Source organism: Balaenoptera acutorostrata, chromosome 14, assembly GCF_949987535.1.
Source record: "Balaenoptera acutorostrata chromosome 14, mBalAcu1.1, whole genome shotgun sequence".
In the NCBI taxonomy this organism is placed as follows: Eukaryota; Metazoa; Chordata; class Mammalia; order Artiodactyla; family Balaenopteridae; genus Balaenoptera; species Balaenoptera acutorostrata.
Genome location: NC_080077.1, coordinates 39,888,153 through 39,908,003, shown reverse-complemented (window position 1 = coordinate 39,908,003; position 19,851 = coordinate 39,888,153). Strand labels below are relative to the sequence as shown.

At 39.3% G+C, this 19,851-nt stretch overlaps 1 protein-coding gene across 3 annotated transcripts in view; it reads left to right on the top strand.

The window, feature by feature from the left end:
• PKIB (cAMP-dependent protein kinase inhibitor beta) overlaps positions 1 to 19,851 on the top strand; it is a 134,811-nt gene that overhangs the window by 65,425 nt on the left and 49,535 nt on the right. For 2 of the 3 annotated variants that reach the window (XM_057528225.1, XM_007190778.2), the window contains one exon: positions 19,697 to 19,801. The exons of the other annotated variant lie outside the window; for it this stretch is intronic. In XM_057528225.1, coding sequence (XP_057384208.1) covers positions 19,717 to 19,801 — 85 coding nt within the window. In that variant the 5' untranslated portion in view covers positions 19,697 to 19,716. Of the gene's footprint in view, positions 1 to 19,696; positions 19,802 to 19,851 lie in introns of those variants that run through there. 3 annotated transcript variants of the gene reach the window in all.

Below are 19,851 nucleotides of genomic sequence, written 5' to 3'. Positions count from 1 at the left end.
GAGGGACTGAAGGTTCTCACCAGGAGAGGCAGCCTGTTCCAGCAGTGGCATCATCTTCTCAATCACCTTCTCGATTCTTCGTCTTAGCCAGAGCCATCTGTGCCTTTTCTCAAACTCCATATCTCTGTATAGCAGAGCCATCATCATCTTAGTCTGTCTTCTTACTCTTGCATCATTTTTTCCCCCTGGCATTCCTTACATCACTTTAGTTGCCCTTATTTGGATACTGTTCAGCTCTGAAGAGCCATTACAATCAACAAATATTAAGTACCACTACTCTGTCCCAAGAACAGTCTTGGGTATCAGAGATGTAAAATGAAGCCAGCATGGTCCTAGTTTCGGAAGAATTCACAGTATCACAGGGAGGGAGATCGGTATAAAAAATGCTACAGGAGTGCTTGAGAGTGTCACAGGAGCCACGGCTACCACTCCTTAGGGGAATCCAGGAAGGCTTTTGGAAGGAGGGGACATTGGTCTGTTTTGAGTGCAAAAACTATAACCCTCAGTATAAATGAGCAGTATTTTGCAACCACATGAAGAGAATGTTTCAAAGGCTTAATGAGGAGAGCCAATGCAATTGAGATTAATAAGGCAAAATGTCAGCATGATGGAGAGAAGGGGACACTGCAACACGTGGCCAAAGACCTGGATCTTCTCCTCAAGGTAACCCCTAACCTATGTAGCCTTGACCAATCCAGTCAGACTCCTTAGACCTCACTTGACTGCTTGTTCAATTCATTCAAATAATGAAATTCATGTTATAGGCTGTCCAACATACTTGGGATACAGTCAAGTGGAGCAAAAGTGCCTCTCAGACACATTTTTTTTTTCTGAGCTGAGGCTCTGTGTTGAGTAGTTGTTGACCTAATCAAGAGAAGCTTTGGAGGGAGAGTGCTCCAGCCGGTGGCCTGAATGTGGAGGTGAAAGGCGTATGTCTGGGAGTTACATGTCCTGAATGGGGAGCAGTTTCTTTCACCTGCCAGACCCAAGGTGGGGGGAGGAGTGGCAAGAGGTGAGGCTGGGAAGTAAGCGGAGTATAGATCAGGGAGGGTGTTGTTAGCCATGCTAAGGAACTGGATGACGTTTTCTTGGCATAAGGGGAGTAGTCAGAGAACTGAGATAGTGATATTTGCTTGGCTAGTGTAAAGAATGGACTAGGGGACAACAAAATGGAGGCAAGGTAATGAGTGAAGAGGCTCATCTAATCTAGAGAGGCTGGTGCCCTTAACTAGGGTAGTGAAAGAGCAGAGCAGTCGGTCCATTGGTTCAAGAGCTATTTAGAGAATAGACTTTGTATGACTTGATGATCATGGAAGGTGAGGGGAAAGGATGCCTGCTGGGTTTCTGACTTGTGCAACTGGATGGATTATAGTGCTATTCGCTGAGAAAGAAAACACAGGAGGAGGAACAAGTTTCAAAAGGAAGATGAAGATCTGTAACAGGAGGGGATGAGACCCGCTGATGTGTCCTGGGCTCTTCAGTGTTAACTGGCCTTCCATGCTGAGAACATCACACACATTGTCCCACTTAATCTTCTCAACTGTGGGAGGTATTATTATGTGCACTCGGAAGATGTGGGAGCTGAGGCTCAGAGAGCTTAATGCCTCACATAACATCCCTCAGCTAACAAGGAGTGGAGCCAAAAGTTCAGACCAGAATGCTAAGCCGGCTGTAGTTCCTTCTAAAGCGCACATACCTTCTATTCTATCATTCTGCTTTCCTTTTAGCTCTGACACATTTAATTCTGTGAAAATAGGTCACTTGTAGAACACAAATAGCTGTAGACTTTATGGATTGTTAAATCAAAGGCATAAACTCTACCTTCTAATTTATTATGTCTCACTTGGAATCCTGCAGCTGCCTCCAAACTCATCTCTTGAATCCACTCTTCTTTCTCAATCTATTCCATTTGCTGTAGCCAAAGTGATCTTTTTAAAATTCAATTTGGATTGTCACACTGTTGCTTAAAAGACTTAAGTGGCTTCCCAATACTTTTAGAATAGTAGACCCAATCTTTAACACGCCTCAATGATGTAGCCCCTGTTAAGTGAGCTACTCCATCTTGTGCCATTTCTTACCTTCTTCTCTGCGTTTGGGCCACACTAGCCTTCCTTCAGTTCCTGAAATGTGCTGTGCTCTTCTCTTCTGCTTGAAATACTCTCTTTCTACCTCTATACCAGATGTTCCTTTTCTCCATATCTCAGCTCGTATTATCAATGCGTCAGGTTCTGATATACTCACATAAGTCCTCATAATTTTTCGTCTACGACTTACCACAGTTTGTATTCATACACGGATTTGTGTTGATTATTTTTTTCTCACCCATTAGATTCCATGAAAGTAGTTATATTATTCTTGCCAGGCATATCATTGGCACTCAGTAGATATTTTCTAAGTGAATTAATAAATTTATAAATGGATGAACATGATTCTGTATTAACTAATTTATGTTTGATTATGTATTTGGTGTATTACTGTTTCGAATTTAAAAAGAACATTTGTTTGATTCCTATGAAATAAACTGAGTTTTAGTCATATGCAATATTATTTTTTAATACCTCAATGATACAGTATTTCCCTGGTATTATATTTTAATTGTTTTTCCCTTTCTGAAGTCAGTTTTCCTTTGCTCGATAAATGAAGGTAATTCCAATAGCATAGGGGTAATTACCAAATTGACATTTTTTGGGATAAAACCAATTAAACCAAGGCAATTAAAACTTGGAAATGGCAACTATAAAAGAACAATATGTCATCATTCAGTGTTCCAATGAAGGATGGAAATGTGTTATAATTTGTTTTTAAATGTCACATCTTTATTGCACTTGCTAATTGAGACTTTCCATCCCAGCCTTGCTGAAAATAATTTAGAGTTTTCAGGAGTGATATCTTATTTTTTTTCCCCTCAAGAATGATTCTCTGCCATGTGACTATCATAGACTAACAAATGATGCTTGGATAAGGGAAGGATGCCATTAATGTGTAAGCCCACAGCCCGAAATTGGAGATGGGCTGTCAGTACTCAAAATAGGCTCCCAGGACTCTGGGCTGAACAAATGATGGGACTGTAGGATGGAATCTAGCATGAGAGATTTTTGCATTCTATTCTACCCATATATTGCTGAGACCCTCTGGAATTGTCTACTGAACATTGACAGTCATGGTTATCTAGACTTTCGATCTCTAAGAGCTATCTGAGGGCCTTAGATTACCCGAGTGTTAAACATTTTTTTTTTTAACTTGAATAGCCTATAATTCCACATGGAAGAAGGGTGGAATAAAAGGTAGGTAGAAAAAGGCTGACAAGTTAGTGATTAAAGTTATGGTTGTTACAGGAGAATGATGCTGGCCACTAGGGCCATGATTTATGATACAGTCCAGTGTTTGCCCACAATGAATATCCTGATCCCCTAGAATTCTAGAATTAGTCGAGGGGGTCCACAAAGCCATGCATCTGTGTCTGAATAAATACTGTCACATATCATATATACTAACATTTTTCAAATGTATATAGATTATTGTTATAAAAATAAGGGTTAATTTCTTTAAAATGTTTATTTTATAGTAGCTTTTCAACTGTTAAATGTTTTCTCAATCAACAGATATCTAAAAAGTGTAGGTTCTTCAACTTTGAGGAGTCATCTTGCTATTAGACCTCAATAAACATAGTTGTAGTTTCCACACTCCAGGATGTACAATCTGTTCTGTTTGTTTGTTTTCCCCACACCTACTATTTCTGAGAATCCTCAGAGTCTATGAATCTACCCTGGGTGCTAGCTGTCACTTTTTCTGGTCTGGTGCTCTGGTCTCCCTGCTCACCATTCCCTGCTGTCTCCTAAAGCTTTCTGATGCTGTTGCAACTCTCTCTAGTCTGTGTCATCTTAGACTGTCCCCAGGGTACTCCCTTTGTTGCCCAAAACAGAGATATCACTAAGATGGTTGTAGTGCATAGTAAACTTTACCAAAGACTTGAGGATAATATGAGAGAATTATAGTGCAGAAAAAAGAAACCTAGAATTAGATATTCAACATCATTACTACACAAGTCCGTTCATTGTGCCCATTCGCCCGGGCCCACTACTGGTTGGCTCTCTCCTTAGTATCCAGCTGACCGCCTTGTTTCAGGTTTCTGCCCACCTTCCACAGGCAAGGTTACTTCAGTCTTGTTCTGCCTCCCTGGATTCTAGGCTAGAATCCCTCTCCCCACACATAGAGAAATCAGTATATGTTATGATCGTTATATTTTTGGCATTTATGCAATTCATACCCCAATGAATACAACTTTTAAATTACAACAGTAAGTAACTGTTAGGGCCTGAATCTCATCCTTCCAAACTGGAATTCTCATTTAACTAAGCCCCTTTCCACCCCAACAGTCTACTCCCAAGCAAGTCGGCTTTCCAGTCAAAGAGGTGAATGCTTTTATTTTTTTCATAAAGCCTTAGAAGAACTCAGAAATCACTTCTAAGCAAGGCTCATGGTCACGATATGGACATGTGCTTCCCTAATAGACTTTACAAGCCGAAACCTTCCCATAACCACAGGAAGGCCTGACCTTCATCGAGTGCAGTAGCAGAAGGGCTGCCTTTCTCTCCTGCACACACCCCAGAGGCTGGGCCTTTTCCCCTTACAAATTACACCCACCATATCCACTAGTGATATGATGTTAAAAAGTAGTTTTTATCCTTGAAAAAAAATTAGAAACCATCATTATTGTAGGATAAGTACTGGCCCAGATGTCCAGTGACATGAAGTCTAGACTTGATTCTGAAATTAACCAGATCTCCATCATACCTGCAATCTGGTCTCTTCCTCATCTTTGAACTCAGGGTTGCTTTTTGTTTGTTTGTTTGTTTGCTTAATTTTTGTTTATTAATTTGCTGATGACCAGAGTTCCTTCTAGCCCCCAAATTCTCAGATATTTCCAAGTTACTTATACATTGTCATTTTTTGGTTTCTCTTGACAGTCTTTAATGGCATTGATTCGTTTGACTTTGCATCAATTCCATTAATTTGTAAAATAGGAAAAAGAAACTGGATTAGGTATGCTGTGGTTAAGGTCACATTGAGACTCATGAGTCTCTTGTGTAAAATGCTACATTTCAATTTTTTAAATTAGCCTATTGAAATATTTCTATATATTTTTAAATTCGGAAAACATACTTATTAATCTTCATCCAGCTACTGAACTTCACAGGTCATTAAAAATGTGTTATGAGAAGTTAGTCACTTGCCCCCAGTTATAGATGGTGATGGAATTAGAAAATGAATCATATGTTTCCATATTACCCTTAATTTTAAAAATGGAAGTTACCACTGGAATAAATTAAAGGGAGAGACAGCCAGATTGCAGCTAATATTCTAAAAATGCAGTTTTTAGAAGACTAAAAATTCTATTTACAGTTATAATTACTACTATGGATATGAAAAATAGAGATGAGAATGACTAACATATGTTTCTCAGATAAATCTGGAGGCAGGTTATAGAAAGGATTAAAAGAAAGAGAACACTCTTAAGCTGAAAAGAGTTTACCTCATGCATAGAATGCAGCAGCAAAATGGCCATTCTACTTGGCCTCAGTTGAACACATGCCTGTGAGGAAAAAAATAGCGAAAATATTCTGCTTTGACCGGGCTAGCTTATCTTAAATTAAAAATACATCAAAGAAACATGGTGTTTCAGACTACAGAAAGCCTCCTGATTTAGAATTTACTGGGAAACAGGTTTCAAATTTTAATCTTGGCAATTAAAATACTTTAAAATATGAAGACTATTCAAGTTAACAGATGATAGGTACTTCTGCTTTCTATCCATGCTTCAGAGAGGTTTTGCTGGGGAAAGTGACATACATAAGTAGGTAAAGAACAAACAAGCAAACAAAAAAAACCCCAAACCTATGAACACTTGTATTGTTTTCATTGTTTCCACACCTGTGATAGGGGCTTCTGAAGATGCCAGAACACTTCACTCTCCATACCCTATGAAGTATGATTACATATCGTCACTGTCCTGCAGACCTCAGCGTGCAAAGTTTTGAGATTTTCAGAAACCTCAGTACTCTAGAGTGGAGTATGTAGCTTGGAATTTAAGCGTCAACACCCCTGCAACTGAAAGCCTCAGGGACGGTTGCCTGGTGACACATGAGTAACGTGAACCAGAGCACTCGTAGTTCAAATGAAACTAGAGCTGTCATATACATTCTGGATGGATTTTTCTTTAAGCTCACACTTTTCAGTAGAAGTAAAATTTTTTTATTAAAATTTATCCATCTAGCTCAGAAAATTCCAAGTTTTGGGGGTTACTGCAACAAATACACCTAGTCCAGAGGTCTTAAAAGTGAAACAAATTGGCTTTAAAAATTTTATAAATTAATTAGAATAGCTTTAATCACTGCTTTCCCCTTTCTTTCCTGGCTATTTTTGTTAAATGATTGGGACGTTTATGTGGGTTTAAGTGTGTAAGGTAAGAGGAGTGAAAGAGGTAACAACTGAAAGCTACTTAATTACTAGAAATAAAACTGTAAGAATCTAAGTTCTCCTGCCTACACTGCAAATGAAAAATAAGGGCATACTTTAGTCGTTGAAGAAACATTGCATGACAGGGACTAGGGAAACTAAGCCTCAAAGAGGTTAAAGAATCTGCCCAGTGTCATGCAATTTGTGGTACCAAGAGCACAGGTTAGACTCCAACACCCCCACCAACCTTACAAACAGGTGGAAGATAAAATGCTGAGAATTCAGGAAAGTCTTCCCTGTCTTTCCCAAATACCACTCCTCTTCCATTAGCTAATTTGTGGAAGTGCCCCAATTGACAATTTGCTTCTTTGGTCTGAGACTTTGGAGTTTTCCTTGTAGGGAACCACACATACATCATATTCCTGTGAGCAAATTAAGTAAATATTTTCCAAAAGCTGGTTTGGGTAGGCTGAAGGGGAAGAGGACATTCGAAGGTCTATGGCAGGAGCAGGGCCTGGGGAGGAGAACAAGAGGAAATGGATGAAGGAAGACGGTGAAGGGTGCAAAGCGTTTGGTCTGGGAGAATCTGCAGTTGACCAGAGGTTAGATATATTGTTGTAATGAAATTGTACTCCAGGATGTGTTCATGCTGTGTCTCCCTTACTCTCTGCCTTTATGTATTCATTTTCAGTATTTGTCCTATTATAAACAGCTGTTTTACATTGACCACATTTCAGAACATTACTTATGATATTTTTTATTCAGAAGGTGCACATCTATAAATGATGCTTCCCCCAAATATAGTTGAATTAAATGAGATCTTCTTCAATCTTGATTTTTTCTTAGTCCATTTTTTTTTACAATCTCTTTGAGAGATGGAGAGAGATATTTTAGTCAATATCATCCAGGATGTTCTGGCCTCTCAAAATGACTCTCCAGGGTCAACAAGCTTTAGTGAGTAGTTCTTTTTGCTATTTTTAATGCATCCATGTATTTATCCATGCTTCCTTTTCGCTTCACTTTACCCCTGCTAGTGAGGATCTTTGAGAATTTTCTGTAATTATTCTACTCTTCAGATTATTACAAACAGAGTCAGCTTTTTAGTGTTTTCTTCAGTTATTTTAATTAAGATGAATTTGGGGGAATTTTTCTATACTAAAATTCATCATTATCCTTAAATGTCAAAGGATAACAATAAAAATCTGATGTGAAATGGATCAAAGGGGCAGGATGACTTGAAAGGTCTTTCTTGGTTCAGGAGCACTGCCAGCCTAGGGTTTAAAGCAGCAATGCTTAAAATGCCAACACAGAGCACTTTTATCAAATTCAATAACATAAGCTTCCTATCTGCACAGACAGGATCTGCAGATGATGTGGACTGCACAGTTAGATCGATGTGAAGTTCACCCAAAAAGCACTCATTGAACACCTACTATCCACTGTCCACACTTAGACCCCATTTGTTGTTGCCACCCTAGAGGTATGATCTTCTGTGGGTAAAACAAGTCACCAACATAGAACGTTTAGTGAAAACCATATTAAACTAATTTAATGGTGAACTTCAGGGTTGGTTATCGGAGTAAAAGGTGAAAGAGCCAGCCCAGGGGATGACTGATGTAACCAAGGCCATCAGTATATGTCCTGATAGAGCAAGTCTGGACAAAGTTAGTTTTATAATTTAATTTTTAATTTACTACAAGGTAATTTTAATAAGGTCGAAAATTGGATGTGTAGATCTCCAAGGCTGTGTGCATGTGTTGGTATACTTTGCTAAAACCACCAGTAAACAGTCCATTCTTTTGGGTGATACATACTGTTAGACCCTGAAGCAACATCAGTTATAGATTTTTTTCAGTGTATTATTAGAGAAAGATGGAGAAGAATCTGACCTAACCTTTACTCCAGTTCAGTTATTCTCAGACTTGTGTGACAGTAAGAATCTTCCAGAGTGCTTGCAATACATATGGTGTCAAACACACAAGATTCAAGGTTCTAGGGAAGGCACTGGGAACCTGTATTGTTAACAAACTTCCCATGTGAGTCTTCTGAGCAGGCAGGCTTGGGAAACACTGCTCTAGTTCATCTGGCATGAGATTAATTTTAGGTAAGTAGGCTTTTAACCCACCCTCTCTTCCTCTATTTCTCCCGCTCTCCCCCATTAGAATTTTTTTAAAACTTAGAACTTAGAATTTTTTTAAATCTTAGAACTGCTTTTGCTGCATCCCATAGGTTTTCGGTTGTCGTGTTTTCATTGTCATTTGTTCCTAGCTATTTTTTGATTTCCTCTTTGATTTCTTCAGTGATCTCTTGGTTATTAAGTAGTGTATTGTTTAGTCTCCATATGTTTTAAAATCGTAAGCGCTAATTTGCTTTAAATTCACTGTGTTAGTCTCCAGGCGTAGGTGAGCTAACAGTTTTCCCAGAGACCTCATTTTTTTTTGCCTTCTTTTTCCCACAAGTTAATCAAGCGTTAAGGTGAAAAATCTAGTTCTTCTCTGTGGAGTGGCTCATAACAAAGAAGAAGAATTCATTTACACTGCCTGGTGTCAGAATGTAATATGATTACGTTGGCAAAGCTATAAAAAGAAATATCCAAACCTCATAAAAAAAAGAAAATTCAAAAGAGGTCACTGTTAGAGCAGATGGATGAAGCAGAGTGCTTGATCATTTAGTAGTTACTGAGCTAAAAGTATATTCAGGCCAAGGTGTATACAGCTAGGGCACCTGGGAGACGATCACCAAATCATAATTACAGCTTTCAAGGGTAGAGTTCAGAATTTTACAGTAAAATGCATATTTATTTGTATAAAATGAAAAATTAAAAATGTATAAAGATGACTAAAAGATCTGGTAAATACAGTGCAGTCAACTGTCAGTTACCCCTACAGAATGTAATACTGGGTTTCCTTTGCTGCATTCTTTGGGGTCTTCTCTACTTAGTAATCAGAAAATATCTTGGCATAAAGTGCAAACTTATTTTCATATTTTAACCAAAAACTGCCAAGAAAAAGTACAGCAAAAATTAATAAAGTCTGAAATTAAACCAAAAAAAATCTAAGAATCTTTTTTTTTAAATTTTTTTTTAACATCTTTATTGGAGTATATAATTGCTTTACAATGGTGTGTTAGTTTCTGCTTTGTAGCAGAGTGAATCTGCTATACATATGCATATCCCCATATCTCCTCCCTCTTGCGTCTCCCTCCTACCCTCCCTATCCCACCCCTCTAGGTGGTCACAAAGCACCCAGCTGATCTCCCTATGCTATGCAACTGCTTCCCACTAGCTATCTATTTGACATATGGTAGTATATATAAGTCCATGCCACTCTCTCACTGCATCCCAGCTTGCCGTTCCCCCTCCCCATGTCCTCAAGTCCATTCTCTACATCTCAGTCTTTATTCCTGTCCTGCCCATAGGTTCTTCATGACCTTTTTTTTTTTTTTTAGATTCCATATATATGTGTTAGCATACGGTATTTGTTTTTCTCTTTCTGACTTCACTCAGTATGACATACTCGAGGTCCATCCACCTCACTACAAATAACTCAATTTCGTTTCTTTTTATGGCGGAGTAATATTCCATTGTATATATGTGCCACATCTTCTTTATCCATTCATCTGTCGATGGACACTTAGTTTGCTTCCATGTCCTGGCTATTGTAAGTAGAGCTGCAATGAATATTGTGGTACATGACACTTTTTGAATTACGGTTTTCTCAGGGTATATGCCCAGTAGAGGGATTGCTGGGTCGTATGGTAGTTCTATTTTTAGTTTTTTAAGGAACCTCCATACTGTTCTCCATAGTGGCTGTATCAATTTACATTCCCACCAACAGTGCAAGAGGGTTCCCTTTTCTCCACACCCTCTCCAGCATTTATTGTTTGTAGATTTTTTAATGATGGCCATTCTGACCAGTGTGAGGTGATACCTCATTGTAGTTTTGATTTGCATTTCTCTAATGATTAATGATGTTGAGCATCCTTTCATGTGTTTGTTGGCAATCTGTATATCTTCTTTGGAGGAATGTCTATTTAGGTCTTCTGCCCATTTTTGGATTGGGTTGCTTGTTTTTTTCGATATTGAGCTGCATGAGCTGCTTGTAAATTTTGGAGGTTCATCCTTTGTCAGTTGCTTCATTTGCAAATATTTTCTCCCACTCTGAGGGTTGTCTTTTCGTCTTGTTTATGGTTTCCTTTGCTGTGCAAAAGCGTTCAAGTTTCATTAGGTCCCATTTGTTTATTTTTGTTTTTATTTCCATTTCTCTAGGAAGTGGGTCAAAAAGGATCTTGCTGTGATTTACATCATAGAGTGTTCTGCCTATGTTTTCCTCTAAGAGTTTTATAGTGTCTGGCCTTACATTTAGGTCTTTAATCCATCGTGAGTTTATTTTTGTGTGTGGTGTTAGGGAGTGTTCTAATTTCATTCTTTTACATGTAGCTGTCCAGTTTTCCCAGCACCACTTACTGAAGAGGCTGTCTTTTCTCCATTGTATATTCTTCCCTCCTTTATCAAAAATAAGGTGACCATATGTGCGTGGGTTTACCTCTGGGCTTTCTATCCTGTTCCACTGATCTATATTTCTGTTTTGGTGCCAGTACCATACTGTCTTGATAACTGTAGCTTTGTAGTATGGTCTGAAGTCTGGGAGCCTGATTCCTCCAGCTCCGTTTTTTTTCTCAAGATTGCTTTGGCTATTCGGGGTCTTTTGTGTTTCCATACAAATTGTGAAATTTTTTGTTCTAGTTCTATGAAAAATGCCAGTGGTAGTTTGATAGGGATTGCATTGAATCTGTAGATTGCTTTGGGTAGTATAGTCATTTTCACAATGCTGATTCTTCCAATCCAAGAACATGGTATATATCTCCATCTATTTGTATCATCTTTAATTTTTTTCATCAGTGCTTATAGTTTTCTGCATAGGTCTTTTGTCTCCTTAGGTAAGTTTATTCCTAGGTATTTTATTCTTTTTATTGCAATGGTAAATGGGAGTGTTTCCTTAATTTCTCTTTCAGATTCTCATCATTTGTGTATAGGAATGCAGGAGGTTTCTGTGCATTAATTTTGTATCCTGCTACTTTACCGAATTCATTGATAAGCTCTAGTAGTTATCTGGTAATGTCTTTAGGATTCTCTATGTGTAGAATCATGTCATCTGCAAAACAGTGACAGCTTTACTTCTTTTCCGATTTGGATTCCTTTTATTTCTTTTTCTTCTCTGATTGCTGTGGCTAAAACTTCCAAAACTATGTTGAAAAATAGTCGTGAGAGTGGACAACCTTGTCTTGTTCCTGACCTTAGTGGAAATGGTTTCAGTTTTTCACCATTGAGAATGATGTTGGCTGTGAGTTTGTCACATATGGCCTTTATTATGTTGAGGTAAGTTCCCTCTATGCCTACTTTCTGGAGGGTTTTTATCATAAATGGGTGTTGAATTTTGTCAGAAGCTTTTTCTGCATCTATTGAGATGATCATATGGTTTTTATCCTTCAGTTTGTTAATATGTTGTATCACATGGATTGATTTGCGTATATTGAAGAATCCTTGCATTCCTGGGATAAACCCCACTTGATCATGGTGTATGATCCTTTTAATGTGCTGTTGGATTCTGTTTGCTAGTATTTTGTTGAGGATTTTGGCATCTATGTTCATCAGTGATATTGGCCTGTAGTTTTCTTTCTTTGTGACACCTTTGTCTGGTTTTGGTATCAGGGTGATGGTGGCCCCGTAGAATGAGTTTGGGAGTGTTCCTCCCTCTGCTATATTTTGGAAGAGGTTGAGAAGGATAGGTGTTAGCTCTTCTCTAAATGTTTGATAGAATTTGCCTGTGAAGTCATCTGGTGGTGGGCTTTTGTTTGTTGGAGGATTTTTAATCACAGTCTCAATTTCACTGTGTGTGATTGGTCTGTTTATATTTTCTATTTCTTCCTGGTTCAGTCTCGGAGGGTTGTGCCTTTCTAAGAATTTATCCATTTCTTCCAGGTTGTCCATTTTATTGGCATATAGTTGCTTGTAGTAATCTCTCATGATCCTTTGTATTTCTGCAGTGTCAGTTGTTACTTCTCCTTTTTCATTTCTAATTGTATTGATTTGAGTCTTCTCCCTTTTTTTCTTGATGAGTCTGGCTAATGGTTTATCAATTTTCTTTATCTTCTCAAAGAACCAGCCTTTAGTTTTATTGACCTTTGCTATTGTTTCCTTCATTTCTTTTTCATTTATTTCTGTTCTGATCTTTCCTTCTGCTAACTTTGGGGTTTTTTGTTCTTCTTTCTCTAATTGCTTTAGGTGTAAGGTTAGGTTGTTTATTTGAGAGGTTTCTTGAGGTAGGATTGTATTGCTATAAAGTTCCCTCTTAGAACTGCTTTTGCTGCATCCCATAGGTTTTGGGTTGTCGTGTTTTCATTGTCATTTGTTTCTTGGTATTTTTTGATTTCCTCTTTGATTTCTTCAGTGATCTCTTGGTTATTAAGTAGTGTATTTTTTAGCCTCCATGTGTTTATTTTTTTTATAGATTTTTTTCCTGTAATTGATATCTAGTCTCATAGCATTGTGGTCGGAAAAGATACTTGATACGATTTCAATTTTCTTAACTTTACCAAGGCTTGATTTGTGCCCCAAGATATGATCTATCCTGGAGAATGTTCCATGAGCACTTGAGAAGAGAGTTTATTCTGTTGTATTTGGATGGAATGTCCTATAAATATCAATTAAGTCCATGTTGTTTAATGTATCATTTAAAGCTTGTGTTTCCTTATTTATTTTCGTTTTGGATGATCTGTCCATTGGTGAAAGTGGGGTGTTGAAGTCCCCTACTAGTGTTGTGTTACTGTCGATTTCCCCTTTTATGGCTGTTAGCATTTGCCTTATGTATTGAGGTGCTCCTATGTTGGGTGCATAAATATTTACAATTGTTATATCTTCTTCTTGAATTGATCCCTTGATCATTATGTAATGTCCTTCTTTGTCTCTTGTAATAGTCTTCATTTTAAAGTCTATTTTGTCTGATATGTGAATTGCTACTCCAGCTTTCTTTTGATTTCCATTTGCATAGAATATCTTTTTCCATCCCCTTACTTTCAGTCTATGTGTCCCTAAGCCTGAAGTGGATCTCTTGTATACAGCATATGTATGGGTCTTGTTTTTGTATCCATTCAGCTAGTCTGTGTCTTCTGTTTGTAACATTTAATCCATTTAGGGGACTTGTGCCTGTGTTCTGGTGGATGAGCCTGGATCTTGTCTTTCTGGTGGGCAGGACCACATCTTACTCTTCCACCATCTTGAAGGTCTCCCTAAAATCTTAGAATCTTTAAACAAACACATATATTGACCTTTTACTGTTTTCAGTGAATTCTGCTAATTGTTGTGACACGGAAGAAAAGTTGGAAGGTAAAACTGACATAACTAAAAATAACAATAATTAAGTTATAGATGAAATTACACCACAAGCAATAGGAATTTGCTTCCATGTTATTCTGTAAAAGGATTTTAAGTCATCTGAATGTGTGTGTTCACAGATTATATAATAATACTGTGTAGGTATATTATATAATAGTTAATAAGAAGTATAAAGAGAACAAAAAGTAATTTTTATTCAAACTTGTGTATGTTATTTCAATCACATGATCTTCATTTTTATTATTCAAAATTGAGTTAAAGTTTCATAACACATGAATTGAACAATGTCTTGAGTTTGGTTTAATGTTATAGAGAATATGTTGATCAAGGAGAGAAAATATGCATATGGTAGTAGCATAGTAGGTGAGCTCTTAAGTGGGTTCTGGATCCCTAACTTCATTACTCTAGTTATTTTTATTCTATTCTAATCTCGTCCAAATTTATAAGGGCCTATGATTCTATTGGGGTGACCCAAAAATTCATTTGGGTTTTTCCATAAGATGTTACAGGAAAACCCGAATGAACTTTTTGGCCAAGCCAATAGAGGGGTGGCAATATAATGAAATAATTAAAAGACCATGTTTTGGAATCACACATAACAGGGCTTTAGCTTGTAATTTAAAGACAGTTCCTAATTTTTGGAGGACAAAATTTCAGTTGTCTCATTTGAATTATGGAGATAATCCTCCCCCCCTTCTGTATCTCTGACATTTGTTATAAGGATTAAATAAAATAATGTATATTAAGCATTCACTACCTTGCTAAGTAAGGACTCTACTAAGAGTAGCTGTTTTAAATGCATATAAATGATAATTATTTTAATTATCAACTAGGGTTTCTTTACTCCTTTATACTTCCTTTAGTACTTTCTATAGACACTATTCACTGAGGAGTGGTATACATTATCTAGGTTAAAAGTTCACTTAACTTTTTGATTAGCTTTTTAAAATGAAAACAAAGAGCAAAGTTTTTTAAAATTTATTTATTTATTTTTGGCTGTGTTGGGTCCTCGTTTCTGTGCGAGGGCTTTCTCTAGTTGCGGCGAGTGGGGGCCACTCTTCATTGCGGTGCGCGGGCCTCTCACTGTCGCGGCCTCTCTTGTTGCGGAGCACAGGCCCCAGACGCGCAGGCTCAGTAGTTGTGGCTCACGGGCCTAGTCGCTCCGCGGCACGTGGGATCTTCCCAGACCAGGGCTCGAACCCGTGTCCCCTGCATTGGCAGGCAGATTCTCAACCACTGCACCACCAGGGAAGCCCAAGAGCAAAGTTTTGAAAGTCAAAGTTATCTCTAGAAAATAACTTGACTTTTTGAGAGCAAAAGCTTTTTTTGAGCCATCTGAGACTAGAGAACTGAGAACAGACCTTAGAGTGAGAGAGAGTATATGATGACATAAGAGTTCCTTTTGATATTTCTGGGAGGGGAATGAATCACTAACTAGCTGGTAGGAGAAGAATTCAAGATGTGAGGAGGCCCTAGGCAATGTCTGAGTCTGGGATGGTGCCCAGGACTCACTGAGTTGAGCCAGAGGAGGATTAAGCAGTAGAAATTTGAATGGGGTTAGGAAATCCAAGTGTAGAAAGGACTAGGTCTTAATTCCCAGGGAAATTGAGCATTTTAAAGAAGCTCCATATCCTGTATAACCTTAGAAAGAGAAGCAATGGTGAGCTTCAGCAGATGGGCCTGAGTGCTGCTTCATGGAGTTCCCACGCCCTCAGAGGGGTGCAGGAGAGAATGAAATGACCTCAAGAAGGACACAGAGTGGTTTAAATAGGCCATGGACCCTAAATATCCTGAGGTTGGAACAAAGAGGATACAGCTGCACTTACCTCTAGTTGAGGTTATGTTTGTACCTGAGATAGCAGCAGTAGATCCCAGTGTACAATGATGAAACAGGACAAGCTGCAACTCAGTGAGGGTCAGAATGGACCCAAAATATATGTGAACCTGATGCCTTGTCCTCCTTATACTTACAGTTCCCTTTCAAGAGGGAAAGGAAAGTGGTATTGGTGGTAGGGTATTTAAATTGACTCCTGTTTACCCCATTGGTGAAAGAGGGATTCCCACCCTGGGGTTATGGAGATGGCTAAATACATGACACCTGGCACTGGACAGGAGAGATCAGATGAAATGGACAGCAGTTTATTCATCATATATACTCACAGCCTGGGGGAAGAGGACACCATGCGGGGCCACACAGGGGATACACTTGGGAACAAAGTGAACAACCAGGGCTGTGAGAGGCAGGCTTTGCAGTAGTAAGGGTGGGGTGCTTCTTGGTTCCTGTGGGAGGATATGATTGGCTTGTTTGAATAATTCTGCTACTCGGAGATGAGCAGGAATTGTGCCTGATGCCTTGAATAAGGAGGGTGTTTGGCTAGGGGACGTTATCCATGGGAACTGAGTGGGGAAGGGAACTTGGGTTAGGCCATTTGAGACCTATTTTATCAAATGTCAAGGCACCACGTTATACTAATCCTTAATTTTTGGTTTTGTGCCACAAGTGACCCCTTGATCCCTTGACATCAATTTAAACCTTGGTGATGACTGAGACTTTTAGGGAACAAAGTAGGCACCTGACCAGGAACTTTAGAGGTGTCCCCATTTGCAATCGATAAAGGCAACTGAGAGATCCGTGTGGCATTGGTGTAAGGAGTAGGTATCTCCAGGAGGTGAGCAAGAATTTTCCACTTTGTGACAAATAGGAATTCTTTAAGAAACCCATTAAGCCTCTCAATTTCACCAGCTGCCTGGAGCTGACTGCCTGGGGCCCCAGGGGAGGTGGAAGTTTGACTGAATGTCTTCTTCAAGAGCCCAGCACTGTGTATTCTGGAAATGAAATGAGTGTCTTGGTCACTCTTGGTAGTATCTAGAACTCCAAAGAGGATACAGAGCATCCTGCAGAGGACTTGTATTGTGGCCTTAGTTTATGTAGAGTAATCTGTTACCTTGATTTATTCTGAGTAACTGTGGAGCAAGAGATTCCCAGAGTTCTTTACCCCAAAGGGGGCAAATCTTAGGTAATGGCCTAAGAATTTGTAAAAATGTATAGATGGCATCAAATGTCAATTGTCTGAAGTGTGCCAACTGTACTGACTCTTGGGTCCTATCTTTTATCAGGGACATTTTGGTTAAATGATGAGAAGGAGCAGCTCTCCTCTGAGCTCCGTCATTTATCATGGTGTCAACAGCATTAGTAAAGTGTACAAACTTCCATTGCTGTCCATTCAGTTGATCCCCAAAAGGCTCCCCAGGCATCAAAGGACTCTGGGATAGAGGTGACCTCTTCTTGCATAGTGGTATTAGTGAAGGGACTGAGAACAGGGGAGGCCACCCCCTCCAACAGATGAAATGTGCCAGAAGGCCCAGGTGTGACTCCGTCTTGTAGCAAGGAAGGCTCAGGAGCCATGCCTCAAGCTGTTGAAGTGCTGCTTGGATAACTCAAGGCATAGTGGGTAGCTGGGTACAGAGGGTTGCAGGCTCAAGGTTTGTGATAGCCTCTATTTCCAGAAGAGGCCAGTATGTGGCTATCCTAATGGTGTATAGTGCAAGGCTGAGAAAGGCAGTTTCTTGCGTCAGAAGTCCATGGGCAACTTACAACCTTCATAGGTGGTCCAGAGACTCCAGGAGGCAAGAGAGGAAGTTGCTGAAGCTACAGTAAAGAGGGCTCTGAGGGCACAAACTAGAGTGCTTGTTGATTTCAATTTGGACAGATTTCTAGAGCTTTTTTTGGAAGGAGTCCCCTTTGAGGTAGGCTGATTTAGAAGAAACAGCATCAAAGACATTAAGTAAAATTTGTAAATGAGGAATATGTTGCCTCCAGAACCCAAAAGGGGCTAAAAGTTGTTGAATTTGTACTGACTTTGTGGTTGCTGAGAGGGTCAATACCTGTTTCATGACAATGTCAGAGAACCTTCAATTTACCAAGTAACTTTCAGAAATTTAATGGAAGTGGCAGGGCCTTGCACTATGTGTGGGACAATGGTTCATCCCCTTTTTGGGAGCTCCTTTGTGAGTATTTGTATGTCTTTAATGAGTATGTCAAACAAATCTCCTTGGAGGAGGATGTCATTGATGTAATGTCATATCTGGAGAAAGGTGGATACAGTTAAGATCTTGCCTGTAGAGACTGTGTGCAATGGCAAGGATGCTGAGGTATCCCATGGGTATCCTTGTAAAGGTGGATTGTGTCCCTTCAGTGGTAAAGGCAAACTGAGGCTGAGAGGCTGTTGAACTAGGCATTGTACAGAACATATTAGCCAAATTTATAGCAGCAAAATATAGACCGGTTGCTGATTGGATGGAGTCAGCAATTTTGATAATTAAGTTGTTGGGTACAGAGGCCTTAATGGGATGGGACCATGGCTTTACAGTTGCAGCAATCCACTATGGGGCACCATTCTTTTGTTCCAGGTTTAACAGGCCAAATAGGGCTGTTAAATGCAGAAATAGTGGGAATAACAACCCTTCACTCAGTTCCTCTTATAAAACAAGTTTTAATCCTGGAAGATCCTGTTTTAAATTACCTTGAGTCATGTTAACTATTTTAACTGGGGGAAGGGGTGGGGGAGGTCATGGGTTCTCATTTTGTCAAACCAATTTGTAAGTGTCAAAGACTTAATTTAATTTTCATTTATTTTTCATCGGGTCAGAGTATCCATGCCCATGCTCAAGGGATATTTTAGAGCTATAAGTGCTATAACCATGGCAAAAGCAAGACAAAGTTCTGATGGTTAAGGTGAAGCATACCTATTTGTCCTCTTTTATATTCAGTAACTCCCATAGGTAAATGCCCCATTATGGGGGATACGATGTTTAAATTAATGGAATTCCCAGGTATAATCGTAATTTTAGCCCTAGTATTGGTTAAAGCCATAAATGTTTGCCACTTGGTGAATTTCAGCAGTTATTAGAGTTAATTCAAAGCCTATATGGAGAGGCACAGAGGCAATCAGTGAACTTTCATCATTTGCTATATAAATTCGTTCAGTAAATTTTGAATTTTCAATTGGGTCAAATTGTGGGCCTTTGTTTTGGGTTGTTGTTTTCTTAGTGTCCTCCTCCCTGTATCCAGGTTTCTTTCTTTCCTTATTTTGTTTATCTTATTATTGTTTTTGGTCACTGGATATACTTGGGGGTGGGGGGGATCCTCTCTACCCTGATTATATTTATAAGTTGCTTCCTCCAGAGACCCTCAAATTAATATGGACAGAGTTAGCAATGGTTGATTTATATGATCTAAAGACCCTGGGCCTAGATTGGGTTTGAATCTGGCACCACAAGGGCACCATGAGTATTTCCCTATAATCCCGAGAATTAGAATCTTTGTTGCAACAGATGTAAGCAGCAGAGTGGTGCGGGAAGAAGTGCGGGGCCTACAACCCAGACTTGATGGATCAAAACCGTCCTCTGCTACAGTCCCTTTCCTATCATGTGGGCTTCCTGTCTTGTTTTTCTTTTTTTTCCTCTGTACAAATTTCCTGGGAATATTTTGGGTTTCTAGCCATGTAAAGTTGAAGTTTTCAGCTGTGTCTGCACAGTCACCTGTGCCGCAGACCTTCTGGGTGGTTATGGGGAAGGTTCAGGAGCTTAGTGGCGTCCCTCATCAGTGAGCATCTCTTCCTCCAGGGAATGACAGTATCCCTGGGATAAGAGTCCACATCTAGTAGAGTCATTTGGCCTATGACTTGGATGGAGACCATAGGCCCATGATTGCAAGCTTAGCCCTTTGGTATTCTGGAAAGCAGGAGTGCTAAGCAAAGCCTAGGTGCATTGGCTATGGGATTTACATTGGGAGAGCAGTTGAGTACCAAATGCTCCTTCCTCCCTGTTCCCTTTCTTTTTCATCAGCCCCTGGGCCACAGACCACCATGGATGTGCACCTCGATAACCCTGGGGGTCAGGAGAGCACAAGCAACAGCGGCAAGGGAAGCAGCAGCACAGGAAACCAGCAAGGTCACTACCCTTTCATGAACAAAAACGTCAACCAGGGTGCCATGCTTAAT